This window comes from Equus asinus, chromosome 2 (genome assembly GCF_041296235.1).
Source record: "Equus asinus isolate D_3611 breed Donkey chromosome 2, EquAss-T2T_v2, whole genome shotgun sequence".
Taxonomy (NCBI): Eukaryota; Metazoa; Chordata; class Mammalia; order Perissodactyla; family Equidae; genus Equus; species Equus asinus.
The window spans coordinates 142,640,383-142,657,199 of NC_091791.1; the positions used below are offsets into that span (position 1 = coordinate 142,640,383).

Consider the following 16,817-nt stretch of genomic DNA (forward strand, 5'->3'; position numbering starts at 1 on the left):
CATTGCCTAGACCCCTGTTGTTGTGGTAGTAAATTGTAAGGGAGAGGAAGCATTCTCTAATCTTTCAGTTAAATCTCAGTGTTTTCATGGGTCTGTATCTTGGGGCTGTGATCTTCACAAGTGTTCCTCTAGTGGTACAGCTTTTCTCCCTTGCCTCCCACTCCCTTCCCTGGCTGCAGTGTTCCCAGCCTATTTTCTTAAAGCCCTGACTGTTTACTATGATTTTTTCTCCCCTTAGATGGAAGAAGGAGGCTGGAAAGAACTGGAGGAGGAGGAATTCCCTTCCCCCAGCTGAGATAAGGGACCTTAGCTCTTTCAAGATTCTTTCCGCTGGGGAGTAGATCTTTGTTATGGAGAATGCTCTAGGTATTTCTGTATTTCACAATAATTATTCTTCCTCTCTCTCTGCCAGAGACACAAGGTTATCTTATTCAGATCTTCATCATGAAGTTTCTGGAGTTAAGGCCCACGGAAATATGGGGGCAGTCCCCAAGACTGTGGTGCCCAGGAGTTTTTCACTCTCATGCTAGTCCACACACAACCTCCAGCATTTTGTCAAAATTACCGTTTAAATGTTGCTACCAGTTTATAGATTTGTAGCTTCTGCTATAGGCAAGCAGATCGTTGTATGTTTCTGGATACACTTATCTCTCCAGATTTCGGGGTAGCAGTTTGCCCTGCGGCTCACTCTGGGCACTCTGATGGGTCCAAGAAAACTTGTTGTTTTTCAGTTTGTCCATCTTTTTTTGTTTTAAGAATAGTGGTGACAACTTCTAAGCTTTTTATATGTCAGAACTGAAACTGGAGCTCCTTTGTTGATGTTTTTAGCTATATATATTTTTTTAGGTTGGTGTAAAATTTGTTACTGGTTGCTGTACACACCTTTAACGTATCACAATCTATTGCAGGTTAACACTGACTCAATTCCAAGAAAATATAGCAACTTCGCTCTAATACTACTCTATTTTCTCCCCATATTTTGGGGCTATTACTGCCATTCATATATGGGTGTATTCATATATATATAACATATATATATGTTATAAACTCAACAATATATAATTTTACTTTGAAAAATACTGCTTTTTAAACAAAACTCAAGTTTTTAAAGAAATTGAGAAGAAAAGCAATAAAAAGTATGTATTGTCTTTTTAAATTTATTCTTTAATTTTGGTAAAACACACATAACATAATATTTACAATTTTAAACATTTTTAAGTGTACAGTTCAGTGGCATTAAGTACATTCTCGTTGTTGAGCAACCATCACCACTATCCGTCTCCAGAATTGTTTTCATCTGCCCAAACTGAAAGTCTGTACCCATTAAACAATAACTCCTCATTCTCCCTTTCCGTCAGCCCCTGGCAACCACCATTTGACTTTCTGTTTCTATCAATTTGACTCCTCTAGGTATCTCACGTAGATGGATTCATACCATACTTGTCCTTTTGTGCCTGGCTTGTTTCACTCAGCCTCATGTCTTCAAGATTCGTGCATGTTTTTAGCATGTGTTTGAATTTTCTTCCTTTTTAAGGCTGAATAATGCTCTATTATGTATGTACTGCATTTTGTTTATCCATTGGTATTGTCTTTTATACCTACCTACATATGTCCCATTTCCCATACTTTTCATTCCATCTTACAGATCTGAGTTAGTGTCTTGTGCCAAGTCCTTTCAGCCTGAAGAACTTCCTTATATATCTTATAGGGCAGGTCTGCTAGCAACAGATTCTCTCAGTTTTCATTTAGCTGGAGTGTGTTTATTTCATCTTCATTTATGAAAAATGGTTTTGCTGGCTATAGAATTCGTGGGTTGTAGTTTTTTCTGTCGGTGCTTTGAGCATATCATTGCACCGCCTTCTGTCCTGCATTGTTCCCATGAGGAATTAGCCGTCAAGTGTGTTGATGTTCCCCTGTACATGATGATTCCTTTTGTTCTTGCTGCTTTGAAGATTTTCCTCTTTGTGTTTGGCTTTTGTGTTAACTCAGCAGTTTGACTAAGTTGTACTAGGTGTCTCTCTTTGTGTTTATTTTACTTTGGGTTGAACTTTTCTGAGCTATGGATTATTTTCATCAAATCTGAGAAGTTTTTACCAATTATTTCTTGAAGTATTTTTGGTTGGAAACTAGACATTTTAGTTAATAGATTATAGCAGTTCTGGTTTCTGTTTTGTTTGTTTATTGAGGGTTGTTTATGTTTTAATAACTTGCCTGGACTTTAATTGTAGAATCAGTGTAGTCTCTCTGGTGGTACACAGCCGCTGATGTCTCTGCTAGGTTTTTAAACTCTTAGTGTTTAGACTGGCTTCCTCAAAGATCTTCCCTGTGTCTGCGTAGCGTAATTGTTTGCTGTGGGTTTGGGCAGACTTCGTAAATACCTTGAGCCTGAAAGGCTTCCACCCTTTGCTGATTGGTCCGTGTGTGGGTTTGAGAACACATTCAAAGTTGGAGCTAATTGTCAAGCCTCTCTTGGCTTGTTTTATGCCAAGCTTCCTCAGGCATCCCTAAGATATGCATAGCTTTCTGTTTAGCCAGGGTTGTTTGGTGAGCTTATCACAGACTTCTATGGCTCTCTCCTTTATGATCTTTGTTAATTTTCTGACTAGCTGGGCACTTACCCTAACCAGGACCTCAACCTCAGATCTCAACTGCAAATTTTCTCCCTTCATTTCCACCCAAGTTGACCGCTTTCATCCACCGAAGCCACGGGTTTTTGCTGCCCAACCCTGAAATGAGTCCACCTTTTGTTGCTAGCAAAGCTGCTGAGTTCTTTTTGCTAATTTCATGTCGGTGAAAATGCCAGTGTTGTCATTCTAGCTGGAAATTGGTCGTTGGGAGTAACCTCAGGCAGAAGGGCAGGCACTTCCACTGTTCTTACCTATAACATTAGCAGTTTTTCTAGAATAAACACTTCTCAATTTGCAGGCTGTCTTTGGTTAATTTCCACTGCCCTGAAAACGGTTATTTTTGATAAATTTGTCTAGTTTTATATTTGATATTTGTGGACGGGAATTGCCAACCCCCTCATGCCTCCATAAAACTGCACATTTTCTTTTGTGGATGAATTTTACATTTACTTATCAAGCTTCCTAAGAAGTTCTCTTGGTATTTTGATTAGATTTACCTTGACTTTACAAGTTAATTTGCAGAATATTGACATATTTACAATATTGAGATTTTCTTCTAGAGAGATGACATTTATCTCCATTTATTCAGACTTACTTTACATCCTTCAGCAAAATTATTCGGTATACATGTAGGACTTGCTTATATTTTGTTAAGATTATTCTTAGCATTTTAAAAGTTTTTCTGGCAATTACTAATGAAATGATATTTTCCGTTGTATTTTATAATCATTTATTGCCAGTTCATAGAAAGTTAGTTTGTTTTTATGAGTTTATATAAGTCGATCTTGTATGTGACTGCCTTGCCGAACTTACTTTTTCATTCTAAAGGTTTGTCAGTTTATTATTTTGGTTCTTTTAGGTAGTCTATCATATTACTTGCAAATAATGACAGTTCAGCTCCTTATAATCTATATTTATATTTATTTTTTAAATTTAATTTAAAATTCTATTTTATAGGTATGCCCTCGGAAAATAGCAGAACAGTAGGCATACTTTGGCTTTAGTGACTTTGCTAGAAATATTTCTGATGCTTCACCTTGAAGTTTGATATTGTATAGGTCCTTTTGTCAAGCTATAATTTTTCTTTTATTCCTAGTATCAACTCGTGTTTTGGCATGTACTGAGATATATTGTTTTTCTCTCTTGGTTTCCTAATATCATAAATAAGAAACACTCTGTTTGATCAAGATGTATTATAATTTTAATATTTTCCTTGATTTAATTTCCTAATTAATTTTATTTATGATTTTTGCATGTAATATTTGTAAGTGAGATTGGCTTATAAAGAACAATAACTTGATAAACTAGGCATTCATTCCAAATGAAAAGAAATATAGATTTCCCCTTCTTCAGGAATTTGGTTTAGGAGCTGCTCTTTATTTTCCTATTATTTACGTTTGCTGTATGTTTTACACTAGTATCCCATACTACATGGCATCCTTTTTTGAGCAGTACAAGGCACTTAAAATCCAGTTCCTTCATGTGTGATGAAGATTTTTTTTTAACCTGTGAGCTTTTCTGTTACTACACAGGTCCTCCTTTAAGTGATGTGTTCCCCATATTACTCTTTTTTTTTTTAATAAAACACTTTCAAGTATTGTTTAACAGTTGTCTGTCTCTATTTCTCTTTGCTATATATAGTCTCTCTTTATCATAAGCTTCATAGTATTTCCTTCTTCATGTTTTTCTCTTCCTTCTAGTTCCTTCTGTCACCTGCTCTCTGAAGCCTTTCTTAGTACTTCCTCTTCCTCATTACCTCTGAAGGGTTAGACTATTTTTGTGTCTCTAATATAGCTTATTATAAATTAAACTATATATATATAGTTCTCTTAAGTACATCTTGGCTATAATACCAGAACTTTCCTGTTACTTTTGGTTATAAGAACAGTCTCATTTTTGGTAATTAAGACTTAGTCTTATATATTTTTAAAATCTTTCCAAAATTCACTCTACTTGCAAGGATTATGAGGGGTGAGGGCGTTCTGACTCTACGCACTTTTCCCTTCTTCCATGTTTTGGGGCAGAGAGGAAAGAGAAGAAAAAAGGCAAACATATTATTAAACTGAGTGAAGTTGTCATCTTCTCCTTTTAGGTTGTGGCTTCCTCTCCTAACATTGAGTGTTCATCACGCCCTGTTGTCAGGCATTTAAATGGTGCTTCATTGCCATGTGCAGATTCTTCCTGGCCTAACATGTTGTCAACTCACTGGCAGCTCTCCGAACTTAGAACACATAGTAGTTAGCATCTTTTGTGCCTAGTTTAGGCCTTAGCTGCTATTCTGGGACTACAGATAACTGCTGTTCAGTAACCTGTGAAATTTATTTTAAAGTCATTGTTTCACAGTTCAAAAGGAAAATAAACAATCAGTCTTCCAGAAGAGGGTATTAAATCATGCAGATATTATAGAGCACCTCTTCACTGCACAGTTCTCATACCTAAAATGTTAACTCTGTATTCTAAAATTCAGCCTCTAAGAAACTTTGTCCCAGCACATCCTTCTAGAGCTGTGCCAGATAGACTGTTTAAATATAAACTAATTTAAATTTACATTAATGAAACAAATAAAAATAAAAATTCGGTTCCTCAGTCACGCTAGCCACAGTTTAAGTGCTTAATTAGTCACGTGTGGCTAGTAGCTACTGTGTTGGATAGCGCAGAACATGACCATCATCGAAAGAAGTTCAGTTAGACACTGCTGCTCTAGAGGGTAGAGATGAGAAATTTTTGTTACCATAGGAAAGTCAGATACCTAGAGTCAGTCATATATACCAACCAGTTACTCTATTTCATGGGATTTTTTTTTTTGTCCCATTTGAGGGAAATTTGTGAAAGGGAGAAAAGTTGGCCCACTCCTGAGCAATATACTGCTTTCAGATTCATCTGACATTTAGCTTTTCATGTGGAAGTTTCAAATAACTGCTATTGCAAACATAGTTGGCAGCAGGATTCGAAGTTCAAACATTTCCACCCACCAGAGACAAACTCCCTAATTCATTCTTCCCATTTCACTTCTTACTGTTCCTTTAGGAAGATTGGCACAACTTCAGTCCTAAAACGAGGTGAGACTGGCATAAGTGGAAAGGTGAATGTTTGTATATATGTGTTTGTGGGTGGGTGTATAGATTTTGGGAGAAGTGCCTTCACTTTTAGCATGATAAATTCTTCTTCTTCTTTTTTTTTTTTTTACCAAGCCCTTAGATATCATCTAATTGAATGCCTGCCCACATTTTACGTATGAGTAAACTGAGGCTAGAGAAGGTGAAGGCCCGAGATTGTATCAATAGTTAATGGTAAATGTGGAACTAAAAGCTGTGTTCCATGACTCCCAAATCCTTGGACATTCTGCTAGATCGTTTACCATTCCCATTTTAATTCTTTTATTCACTACTAACTGTTGCTGCAGATACAGTGACGAGAGTTTAGAGGTAAAAATAATTATTACAATGAATTTCTTTTTAAAAAATGTTGCTTTATATGTTTTAAAGGATTTGGTAATTGTAATTTTTACAGATTGAAGAAGAAGAGAGGAAAAAAATAGAACATATGAAAGAAAATGAACGGATAAAAGCAACTAAAGAATTGGAAGCCTGGAAAGAACATCAAAGAAAAGCTGAACAACAAAAAGGAATTCAGAGAGAAGAGAAATTACATCAGCAAGAAAAACAAATTGAAGAAGAGAAAAAAAAAATAAAACATAAAAGTCTTACTAGGAATTCAGCATCTAGAAATCTTGCTACAAAAGGTACAATGATTACTTTAGTATTTTCTGGGAAAGTGAGTCCTACTGGTGAAGCACATATGCCACTATTATTGTGTGTGTGAAGTGTGAATCTGTTTACAATATTAGGTCATTATTTTGGTATATTGAGAATAAGTACTACTGTACAAAGACTAACGTGAAAGACTTATTTATTCTTCTAGGAAGTAGTGAAGTTTTCATAGTAAAATGAGCAAGGATTGAGTGTTGTTTTCCTTGTATGCTCCCTTTTGGAATTTATGTAGGTGTCATTAAATATGTGTGTAACTCAGGTCCAAAGAGCTTTGGAGTGGACTAGCCATGCCAGGAGCATTCATTTATTTCTGTAGAGAGAAGAAACTAGGAATTTCATTAGAAGACTTCCTCACATCACTCAAGAAAATGAGTACCATGAAGCAAACTTAAGCAACAAAGGCTCTTCGGCCTTTGATCTTGGTGTGTTCAAAAATAGGTAAAAAAAACCTATTTATTGAAAGCTAAGAGTTTGATGTTATCTGACTTTAGAATGTTGAACTTTGTTTTGGGTATATTCAGTATGGTTAGTAAATGGAACATTTTGTAGTAAAATTACTTATGTAATAATAATAATTAATATTTATGGGGCAATGCCAGGCGATTTTATTGGTTCTATCACTCAGTCCTTACACCACCACTTTGGGATAAGTGCTGCTAGTCTTATTTTAGAGGAAATACGTGTTCGGAAATGATAAAGAACTACCCAAAAAGTAAACCTGTGGGATTTGATCCCAGATCTGCCTGCATCTGAAACCTATGTTCTTTCCACTAGGCTATATGTGTTTACTACTTCAATAATGAGGTCTGGCTTGTTGAAAAGTCATTTAGAGTGAATATTAAGTAGTCATTATTAAATTATATATTTTATTGTGGTTTAATATTGACATACAAGTTAACTGCCGTACTACCTCCTTCTTTAATGCCATTTCCATAAAATATTGATACCAACTAGGGTATGTGAAAATATTTCCTTCTAAATTTCAAATACTGCTAAACAAATTAGATGTTTTCAAATATTGTTGGAACCCCTACCCTTTTGTAGATAGGAAGTATCCTGAAGATGTTAAAACAAAAATAATTCATCCACGGATATAAGGGAAATAAAGCATGGTGGCGGGAAAAAAATGTGTAAATTATGGTTTTTGTATTTTTACCTCAGAAGCCCCTTTTTCCTTATTTCATTAGCGTCATTACAGATGCCTTATAAGTTTGGTTCCTTTCTTTCATCTTGTCCATCCATTTAACAAATATTTGTTTACTCAGTGTCTACTCTGTACTAGGAGTTATGGAATATATAAATATGACTTAAGTTGTGGACAGTGCCCTCAAGGAACTTAAAAATGTTGTAGACACAAATGTCTTCAATAAGCTGAGATTTATAAATAACTGCTTTAAAAAATTCACATATCTTTCATTGGTCAGTAAAGTTAGACCTGTTGAAGAGGAAAACTTGTTTGTTCCTACAAAACATTTATTCTAATACTACTATTTTAGTGTCATTATTAACTAAAAATGCTCATTTGGTAACATTTTTAACAATAGAAAGAATGTTGTCTTATTTGTCCCAGACACATTCTTTAGACAAGCCACTTTTGTATACAGAACACGACTGATGTGGCAGGTGCTGCAGATTGCCTACTCATTATATACTCTCCCTTTCTTTTTTTTTGAGGAAGATTGACCCTGAGCTAACATCTGTTGCCAATCTTCCTCTTTTTGCCTGAGGAAGATTGTCGCCAAGCTAACATCTGTGCCGATCTTCCTCTGTTTTTTATGTGGGATGCTGCCATAGCATGGCTTGATGAGTGGTGTTAGGTCCACTCCTGGAATCCGAACCTATGAACCCCAGGCTGCTGAAGTGGAGGGTGCAACCTTAACCACTATGCCGCCAGGCTGGCCCCTCTCTCCTTCTTTTTTTACCAGCAGAATCATGAATTCAGGGGTGGGGGACAGAAGAAATGTGTCCAGCTAAAAAAAAAAATGCCTCTTGGAAATTTGAGTATTGGTTGGATATTTGAAGAAATTAAGGAATAATTACACTTTTTTCTTTGGGTGTCATAATGGTATTGTAGTTAAGTTTAAAAAGTCCTCATCTTGTAGAGATGCCTACTGAAATATTTATGGATGAAAAAATGTGATGTCTGAGATTTGCTTCAAAATAATATGGTATGTGAAAGTGGATAAAGGTAAAGATGAAATGATATTGGCCATGAGTTGATGATTGAAGTCAGGTCATGAATGCATGATGGTTAATTACTCTATTCCTTTTAATTTTGTATATCTTTGAAATTTTTTATTATGAAATGAAAAAAATAAGGATCAAAGTACATTGAGTCATTTTTATAAACAAAGTAATTTTAAATTATTAAAAAAAAAGAAAAAACTCACTAAGACTCTCTTATAGCTAGATGTAGCCAAGTGACAGGGTTCTGGCTGATGAAATGCAGGAAGAAATCTGCTAAGGATTTATAGAAACGTGTTACTTCTCTAAGATAGGTGTCCCCACTCTTTTCTGCTTGCTCCTCCTTTCCTTTCCCTACGTTAGGTAAAGATCTGTGCCAGGAAGTGCATTAGCTGTCTTGAGATCATGAAGAGGTAAGCCATATACTAGGAATGATAGAACAGGGAAGAAGAAGGAGCTTGGGACATTAATGACATTGGAAAGCTGATAAATCCGTGCTGAACTACCTTCCTTGAACCTTATTAAGTGAGAAAAATAAACCCATGTTTTGTTAAGCCACTGTAGTCATGTTTTCTGTTGACGCAGTCTAGAGAATTTGTAACTGATGGAAATGTAGTGGATTGCAAGGTTGGTTTAGCATTTGAAAATCATTCAATGTAATTAACCATATTAAGACAATAAAGGAAAAAGCATATGGTCATTTCAATATTGCAGAAAGGCATTTGACACAATGCAGCACCCATTTATGATAAAAATTAGCAAATTAGGAATAGAAAGAAACGTTTTCTATAAAACAAAAACCAAAAAAACACCTATGGCAACCATCATATTTACTGGTGAATTAATGAATGCTTTGCCCCTTAGATCCAAGAGTAAGGCATTCATGTCCACTTTCACTACTTCTATTCAACATTATACTGGAAGTCCTAACCATTGCATTAAGACAAGAAGAAGAAATAAAAGGCATAAAGATTAGACAGGAAGAAGTTAAACTCTCTATTTTTAAAGGATGTGATTGTCTGTATAAATTCCTAAGGAATCTGCAGAATAACTACTAGAGCTAATAAGTGGATTTAGCAAAGTCTCAGGGTGTAAGATTGCAAAAGTCACTTATAATTTTATTTACCAATAGCAAACAATTGGAAAATTAAATTTGAATCCATTTATAATAGTACTAAAAATATTTAGGAATAAATTTAACAAAAGAAGTGCAAGATCTCATCACTGAAAACTGTAGCACAATTACTGAGAGAGATTTAAAAAGGCCTGGGGGCCAGCCTGGTGGCACAGCGGTTGTGTGCATCTTCTGCTTCAGTGGCCCGGGGTTCGCCGGTTCGGATCCTGGGTGCAGACATGGCACCGCTTGGCGAGCCATGGTGTAGTAGGCGTCCCACATATAAAGTAGAGAAGGATGGGCATGGATGTTAGCTCGGGGCCAATCTTCCTCAGCAAAAAGAGGAGGATTGGCAGCAGGTGTTAGCTCAGGGCTAATCTTCATCAAAAAAAAAGGCCTAAACAAATGGAGAGATATAACATGTTCATGAACTGCAAAACTCAGTGTTGTTAAGATGTCAGTTCTCCTTAAATTGATCTATAGATTTAGTGCATTTTCAATAGAAATACCAATAAGCTTTTTGTAGAAATTGATAAGTTGATTCTAAAATTTATAAGAGAATGCAAATGACCTAGAATAGCCAAAGAAATTTTTAAAAATAAGGACAAAGATGCAGGACTTATACCACCTCATTTGAAGACTTACCATCAAGCTACAGTAATCAAGAGAGGGTGGAATTGGCAAAAGGGTGAGTGTAAAGTTCAGAAGAACTGAGTACAGAGACCAGAAACAGATTCACACATGTATGGTCCAATGATTTTTGTCAAGGATAACAATGCAATTCAATGGGGAAGGGCAAGTCTGGAACAACTAGATAGCTTTATGGAAACAAATGAAGTTGATTCTTGCCTCACTGTGTATGTAATATGTACAGTAGTCCCTCAGTATCTGCAGGGTTCCAGGACCCCCTGTGGATACCAAAATCTGTGGATGCACAAGTCCTTTACATAAAATGGTATAGTATTTGCATATAACCTACACACATCCTCCTGTATATTTTAAATCATCTCTGGATTATTTATAATACCTAATACAATGTAAATACTATGTAAGTAGTTGTTATGCTGTATTGTTTAGGGGATAATGACAAGAAAAAAAGAGTCTGTACATGGTCAGTACAGTCCCAACCATTGTAGGCCTTTTGATCTGTGGTTGGTTGAATCTGCAACTGCTAAACCCACAGATACAGAAGGCCAACTGTATATAAGAAGACAAGGAACCCAGTAAACAGACAAAAGATTTGATTGGACTTTTCAAAAAAGAAGTCATATGAATGGGCAATATGCACATAAAATGATGTTCAACATCATTCGACTGAAGGGAAATGCAAATTAAAACTGCAGTGAGATAGAGTACACAGTATGCATCCACTAAAATGACTAATATTAAAAATTAAGGAGTCCATCAACACAAAGGTTGTTGAGAATGTTCTGCAACTGGAATTCTTGTATACTGATGGTAGGAATGTAAAGTGATACAAGCACTGTGGAAGAGTGTTTGGCAGTTTCCTTAAAAGTTAAGTATACACGTATTATATAACTCAGCCATTCTACTCTTAGGTATTTACACAAGAGGAATGTGTCCACCTTAAAATTTGTATTCAAATGTTTATAGCAGCTTTATTCACAGTTGTGAATAACTGGATATAATGCCCATCAACAGGTGAGTGGACAAACAAATTCTCATACATTCCTAAAATGGAATATTACTGCAATAAAAAAGGAGAGAACTACTGATACACACAACATGAATGAGTCACAAAATTACTATGCTGAATGAAAAAACCCGGACACTGAAACAGTCCATAATGCATGAAATTCTAGAAAATGCTAACTAGTTTATAATGACTGAGAGCACATCAGTGGTTGCCTGGAACCAGGTGTAAAGGGGAGGGATGAACTTCAAGGGGCCATAGGGAATCTTAGAGGTGATAGAAATTTTCTGTCTTGATTCTGATTTCATGGATGGTACCTCTGTCAGAACTCATTGAATTAGTACACTTTACAATGAGTACAGTTTATGGTATATAAATTATTTCTCAATAAAATTGAATAAAAATTAAGTTTATTGGGAGTGCTTTTAGGCAGAGAAGCATCAAAATGCGCATCATTTCCTCAAGTTCTCATTATTCCACAGAGTTATGCTTAGGGCTGGGCATAGTGAATCCATCCCCAAAGAAGGCTCTGTCCGGGGGTCCCCGCCCTTGCTCTGTGGTATATATTTACAGGGAACCAGGAAAGGGGAGTCAATGAATGTCTATTTAATTATATGACTATGAGGGCTTCCTCTTGTTAGAAAGAGGAAGGGGAAGCCTCTTGGGCTCAGTTACTGGTATCAGCCTATTCTTCTATTGAACTAGTTTTGACTTGCTAAGTTACTAAAAACATTGTAGAGGGAGAGTGAGGCTTCAGGGTGTGAGGATTTGTCCCTTTTCAACTTGGAAGAACCAGGTACTCCTAAAGGCAGGGCAAAAGTAGATCTAGAAAAACTAGGATTGGTTGAAAGTATGTAAGCAGAATTTGACAGGCAGATTTCCTCCCCTACCGTAACAGAAGATTGGAGGTTTACTTTCTATGTAGTTGAGGACTGAGTGAGATTCTGCTCTGAAAATACAGAGATTGAGAGAAAGTCTGCAATGTGAAAATCTAAATATTGATTCCTCCAGCCCTGTCCTCTCCCCTTAGCTCGTGGACATGCGCATGTGCAAGTCCAGTGCCTCTGGCATGCACATTGGAGAAAAGCTAACTAGTGTGGGATGAATAAATCTTTCTGTAATGGCCCGGTAGTCGACAGACTTCAGATTCATGTGCACAGAACTTTCAGTCAGAATTTTTATACTTCATCTTTAAGATGAGCAGATGGCCAAGAAGCAAACAGAAAAATGTCACTTGGAACAACCAAGTAATGCAGGGAATAGGAGAAAACTTAAAAAGAACTATAGTTAATGTTCTCAGAAAGAAAAGAATATATTTTAATCCTTAAACAAGAACAAGAGGCTGTAACAAAGACTATTAAGAGAACAAAATAGTTTGGAAATTAAAAATGATAAAAATTATGAATTTAATCAAATGGTTCAGATATAGTTAATTTTTTTTTCAGAAAGTAGAACAAGATGGCAGATATAAAATAAAAAGATAAAACAACTGGAGTATCCATCCAGGATGTCCAACATTCAAATAACAGGAGTATTAGGAAGAGGGGAGAAAGAAACAGGAAAGGAAATAATTTTTAAAAAATTCTTTTTTTTATTGAGACATAATTGACACATAACGTTATATTAGTTTCATGTGTACAGTGTAATAATTTGGTGTATGTATATGTTACAAAATGATCACCACAGTAAGTCTAGTTAACATCCATCACCACACATAGTTACCTTTTTTTTTTTTTTTTTTTTTTTTTTTTTTACTGGTGATGAGAACTTTTAAGATTAACTCTTTTTAACAACTTTCACATACAGGCATATCTTGGAGATATTGCAAGTTTGGTTCCAGACAACCGCAATAAAGCAAGTCATATGAATTTTTTGGTTTCCTGGTGTGTGTAAAAGTTATGTTTACACTATACTGTAGTCTATTAAGTGTGCAATAGCATTATGTCTAAAAAAGCAATGCACATACCTTAACTAAAAATACTTTATTGCTAAAAAATGCTAACCATCATCTGAGGCTTCAGCGAGTTGTAATCTTTTTTCTGGTGGAGGGTCTTGTAAAAGAACAAAATATCTACAAAGTGCAATAAGGCAAAATGCAACAAAATGAGGTATGCCTGTATGTAATATGGTATTATTAACTATAGTCACCAAGCTGTACATTACATTCCCAGGACTTATTTATTTTATAGCTAGAAGTTTGTACCTTTTGACCACCGTCACCCATTTTGTCCACCGCCCCCCTCCCCATGCTCTGGCAACCATCAGTCTGTTCTCTGTATCTATGAGATTGGTTTTTTGTTTTAGAGTCTACATGTAAGAAATAATTTAAAAAAATTTTTTTGACAATTTTCAAAACTTAAATCAATGAATTTCCAAATTAAAAGAGTCCATTAGGTCCAGCACAGTATATGTTAAGATTCATGCCAAAAGCACATTATCAGTACAATACCAGAAATTTCAGCACACTAGAGACAAAAATAAGATCCCGAAAGCTTCCAGAGAGGAGAAACAGATCATGCACAAAGGACTGCCAATGTTAGCATCTGTCCTGAAGACATGGGTCGGTGCCTTCCAAATTCTGAGTGAAAATGATTTTCAATGTGGAATTCTATACCCAGTTTATTAATCAAGCGTGAGGCAAGAATAAAGACTTTTCAGACAAGCAAAGTCTAAATAACGTTTACTGCTCAGGTACACTGGGAATGGCATACTTTTTTGTTACATTTTGTTTTTTTATTGCAAATTTATAGAAAGGCAGTTAGTTTATGTGTATAGAGAACTGTTGAGTTTGCTGATTAATTTTAACAATTCTTCATAATGAATTAGTTTTGAATTCTATCAAGGGTATTTGCTGTAACTTTTTCCTCATTTATTTAATAAATATGTCAATTACATTAATAAATTTTCTGATGTAGAACCATTCTTGCATTCCTATGATAAATGCTATTTGATCATGATGATTTTTATTTTTATTTTTATTTTTTTTAATTGGAGTATAGTTGACATACAATATTGTATTAGTTTCAAGTGTGCAACCTAGCGATTGGACATTTATTTACATTACAAAATGATGACTCTGGTAAGACTAGTTACCATCTTTTATCATACAAATTTATTACAATATTGTTGACTATATTCCCTATGCTGTATATTACATTCCCATGGCTTATTTATTTTATGACTGGAATTTTGTATCTCTTAATCCCCTTCATCTATTTCACTCTTCCCCCTACCCCTCTCCCCTCTGCTGGCCACCAATTTATTCTCTCTCTCTGTGAGTCTGTTTCTATTTTGTTTTGTTTGTTCATTTGTTTTGTCTTTTTTTAGTTTCTACATATAAGTGAAATCATACAGTATTCTTCTTTCTCTGTCTAGCTTATTTCACTTAGCATAATACCCTCCAGATCCATTCATGTTTTCAAAAATAGGGAGAATTTCATTCTTTTTTATGGCTGAGTAGTATTCCATTGTAGATATATATCACATTTTCTTTATCTACTCGTCTACTGATGGACACTTAGGTTGCTTCCATACCTTGGCTATTGTAGATAATGCTGCAGTGAACATAGGGGTGCATATGTCTTTTTGAATTAGTGTTTTTCTTTTCTTTGGATAAATACCCAGTAGTGGTCATGTTGATTTTTTATACAGCTAAATTCAATTTGCTGATATTTTATAAATGATTTTTACATTTATTTTCATATTGAGATTCACTTACATTTTATCCTCTTCATACTGTCCTTGTCCGGATTTAATACCAAATTATACCAACCCCCTAAGTTATGGAGCTTTTTTCTTTTTCTATTCTTCAAAACAATTTAGTTGTATGTGAAATTTCTGTTGCTTGATGGTTTAATAAAACTGCCACTAATACTGTCTAGGTATGAAGTATTTATGGAAGTACAGTTTAGTTGCTATAATAGTTACCTCTTCATTCAGGTTTTCTATTTTTTCAAGTCAATTTTGGTCATTTGTTTTCTAGGAAATTGTTCATGTCGTCTTTTCAAATTTATTGGCGTACATTTATCTTGTTTCCTCATCTCTACTCTGTCTATATTTATATACTTTTTTATTCCTAATACTGTTTTATTTTTCTTTGACCAACTACTGCAGCATTTTGCAAATTTTATTAGTCTGTGCAAAAAAGGAGTTTTTGGTTTTATTGATCCTTTTTATTGTTTCTTTGTTTTCTATTCCATTAATTCCTGTATTTATTTTTATTTTGCCTCTTCTGATTTCTTTGAGTTAGTTTCCTGTTATTTTTCCAACTGGTTTTCATTAATTTTTGAATCTTTTAATACATGCATATGAAACTATAATTTTTTCTCATAAGTACTGTGTTAATGCATTCACCAAGCCTTGAAATCTTGTGTTTTCGTTGTCATTTAGTTGCACATTTTTGTCACCCATCATAATTTTTTTCTTTGGCCTTTGAATTCTTAGGAAGAATTTTTTTTTACATTTCCAAATGTATAACATGGGAGTGACCATCATTCTCATATTTAAAATTTCCTGGGTCATTATGTTACAGATGTGTTTAAAAGTCTTTTCTAGTTTGCTGGTGCGTATTTGTGTTTATCCTGAGGCTTTCTTTTAATAAACTATGGGCTGTTTAGGAACTACTCAGACATAAAAAAGACAAACTTGTGCCATTTGTGACAAGACAGTGGACCTTGGGGGTATTATGCTGAGCAAAATAAGTCAGACAGAGAAAGACAAATACCATATGATTTCACTCATATGTGGAAGATAAACAAACACATAGATAAAGAGAATAGATTAGTGGTTACCAGAGGAGAAAAGGGTTGAGGAGAAGGCAAAAGGGGCACATATGTGTGGTGACAGATTATAACCGGACTGTTGGTGGTGAGCACAGTGCAGTCTATACAGAAACTGAAATACAGTGATGTGCACCTGAAATTTACACAGTGTTGTAAGCCGATATGATCCTAATAAAATAATTTAAAAAACAACAATAACAAAAAACTATAGGCCATTTAGATTTATTATTCTACATAAAATATATCCTGATGTCTTGGGATTTCTTTCTACTGTATTACTTTGTGATTTATATTTACCAGACTTTCTTTTTGGTTCTTCTTTCTATCTTTTTTGCCTTGGATTAAAGAAGTTTTCTTAATTACCTCCTTTCCTTTCTATTAATTTGAAAGGTGTGCATTCTATTTTTGTTCTTTGAATGATCAATATTAATTTTTTGTAACTACTTTGATATTTAGATATAATTCCAATTATTATGTTTTTAACATGCATACTAAACAAAGCCTAAAGTTAATCTCTAGGGGCCAGCCCTGTGATGCAGTGATTAAGTTCGCAGGTTCTGCTTCAGCGGCCCGGGGTTTGCTGGTTTGGATCCCGGACTTAAGCACTACTTGGCAGCCATGCTGTAGTAGGCATCCTAAATAAAGAAGAGGAAGATGGGCACAGATGTTAGCTCAGGGCCAGTCTTC

General features: G+C 35.1%; 1 protein-coding gene across 2 annotated transcripts in view; it reads left to right on the forward strand.

The window, feature by feature from the left end:
* Positions 1-16,817, forward strand: part of DNAAF4 (dynein axonemal assembly factor 4) — a 58,670-nt gene that overhangs the window by 20,379 nt on the left and 21,474 nt on the right. For both annotated transcript variants that reach the window (XM_014860444.3, XM_044764846.2), the window contains one exon: positions 6,138-6,369. In XM_014860444.3, coding sequence (XP_014715930.1) covers positions 6,138-6,369 — 232 coding nt within the window. The remainder of the gene's footprint in view (positions 1-6,137; positions 6,370-16,817) is intronic.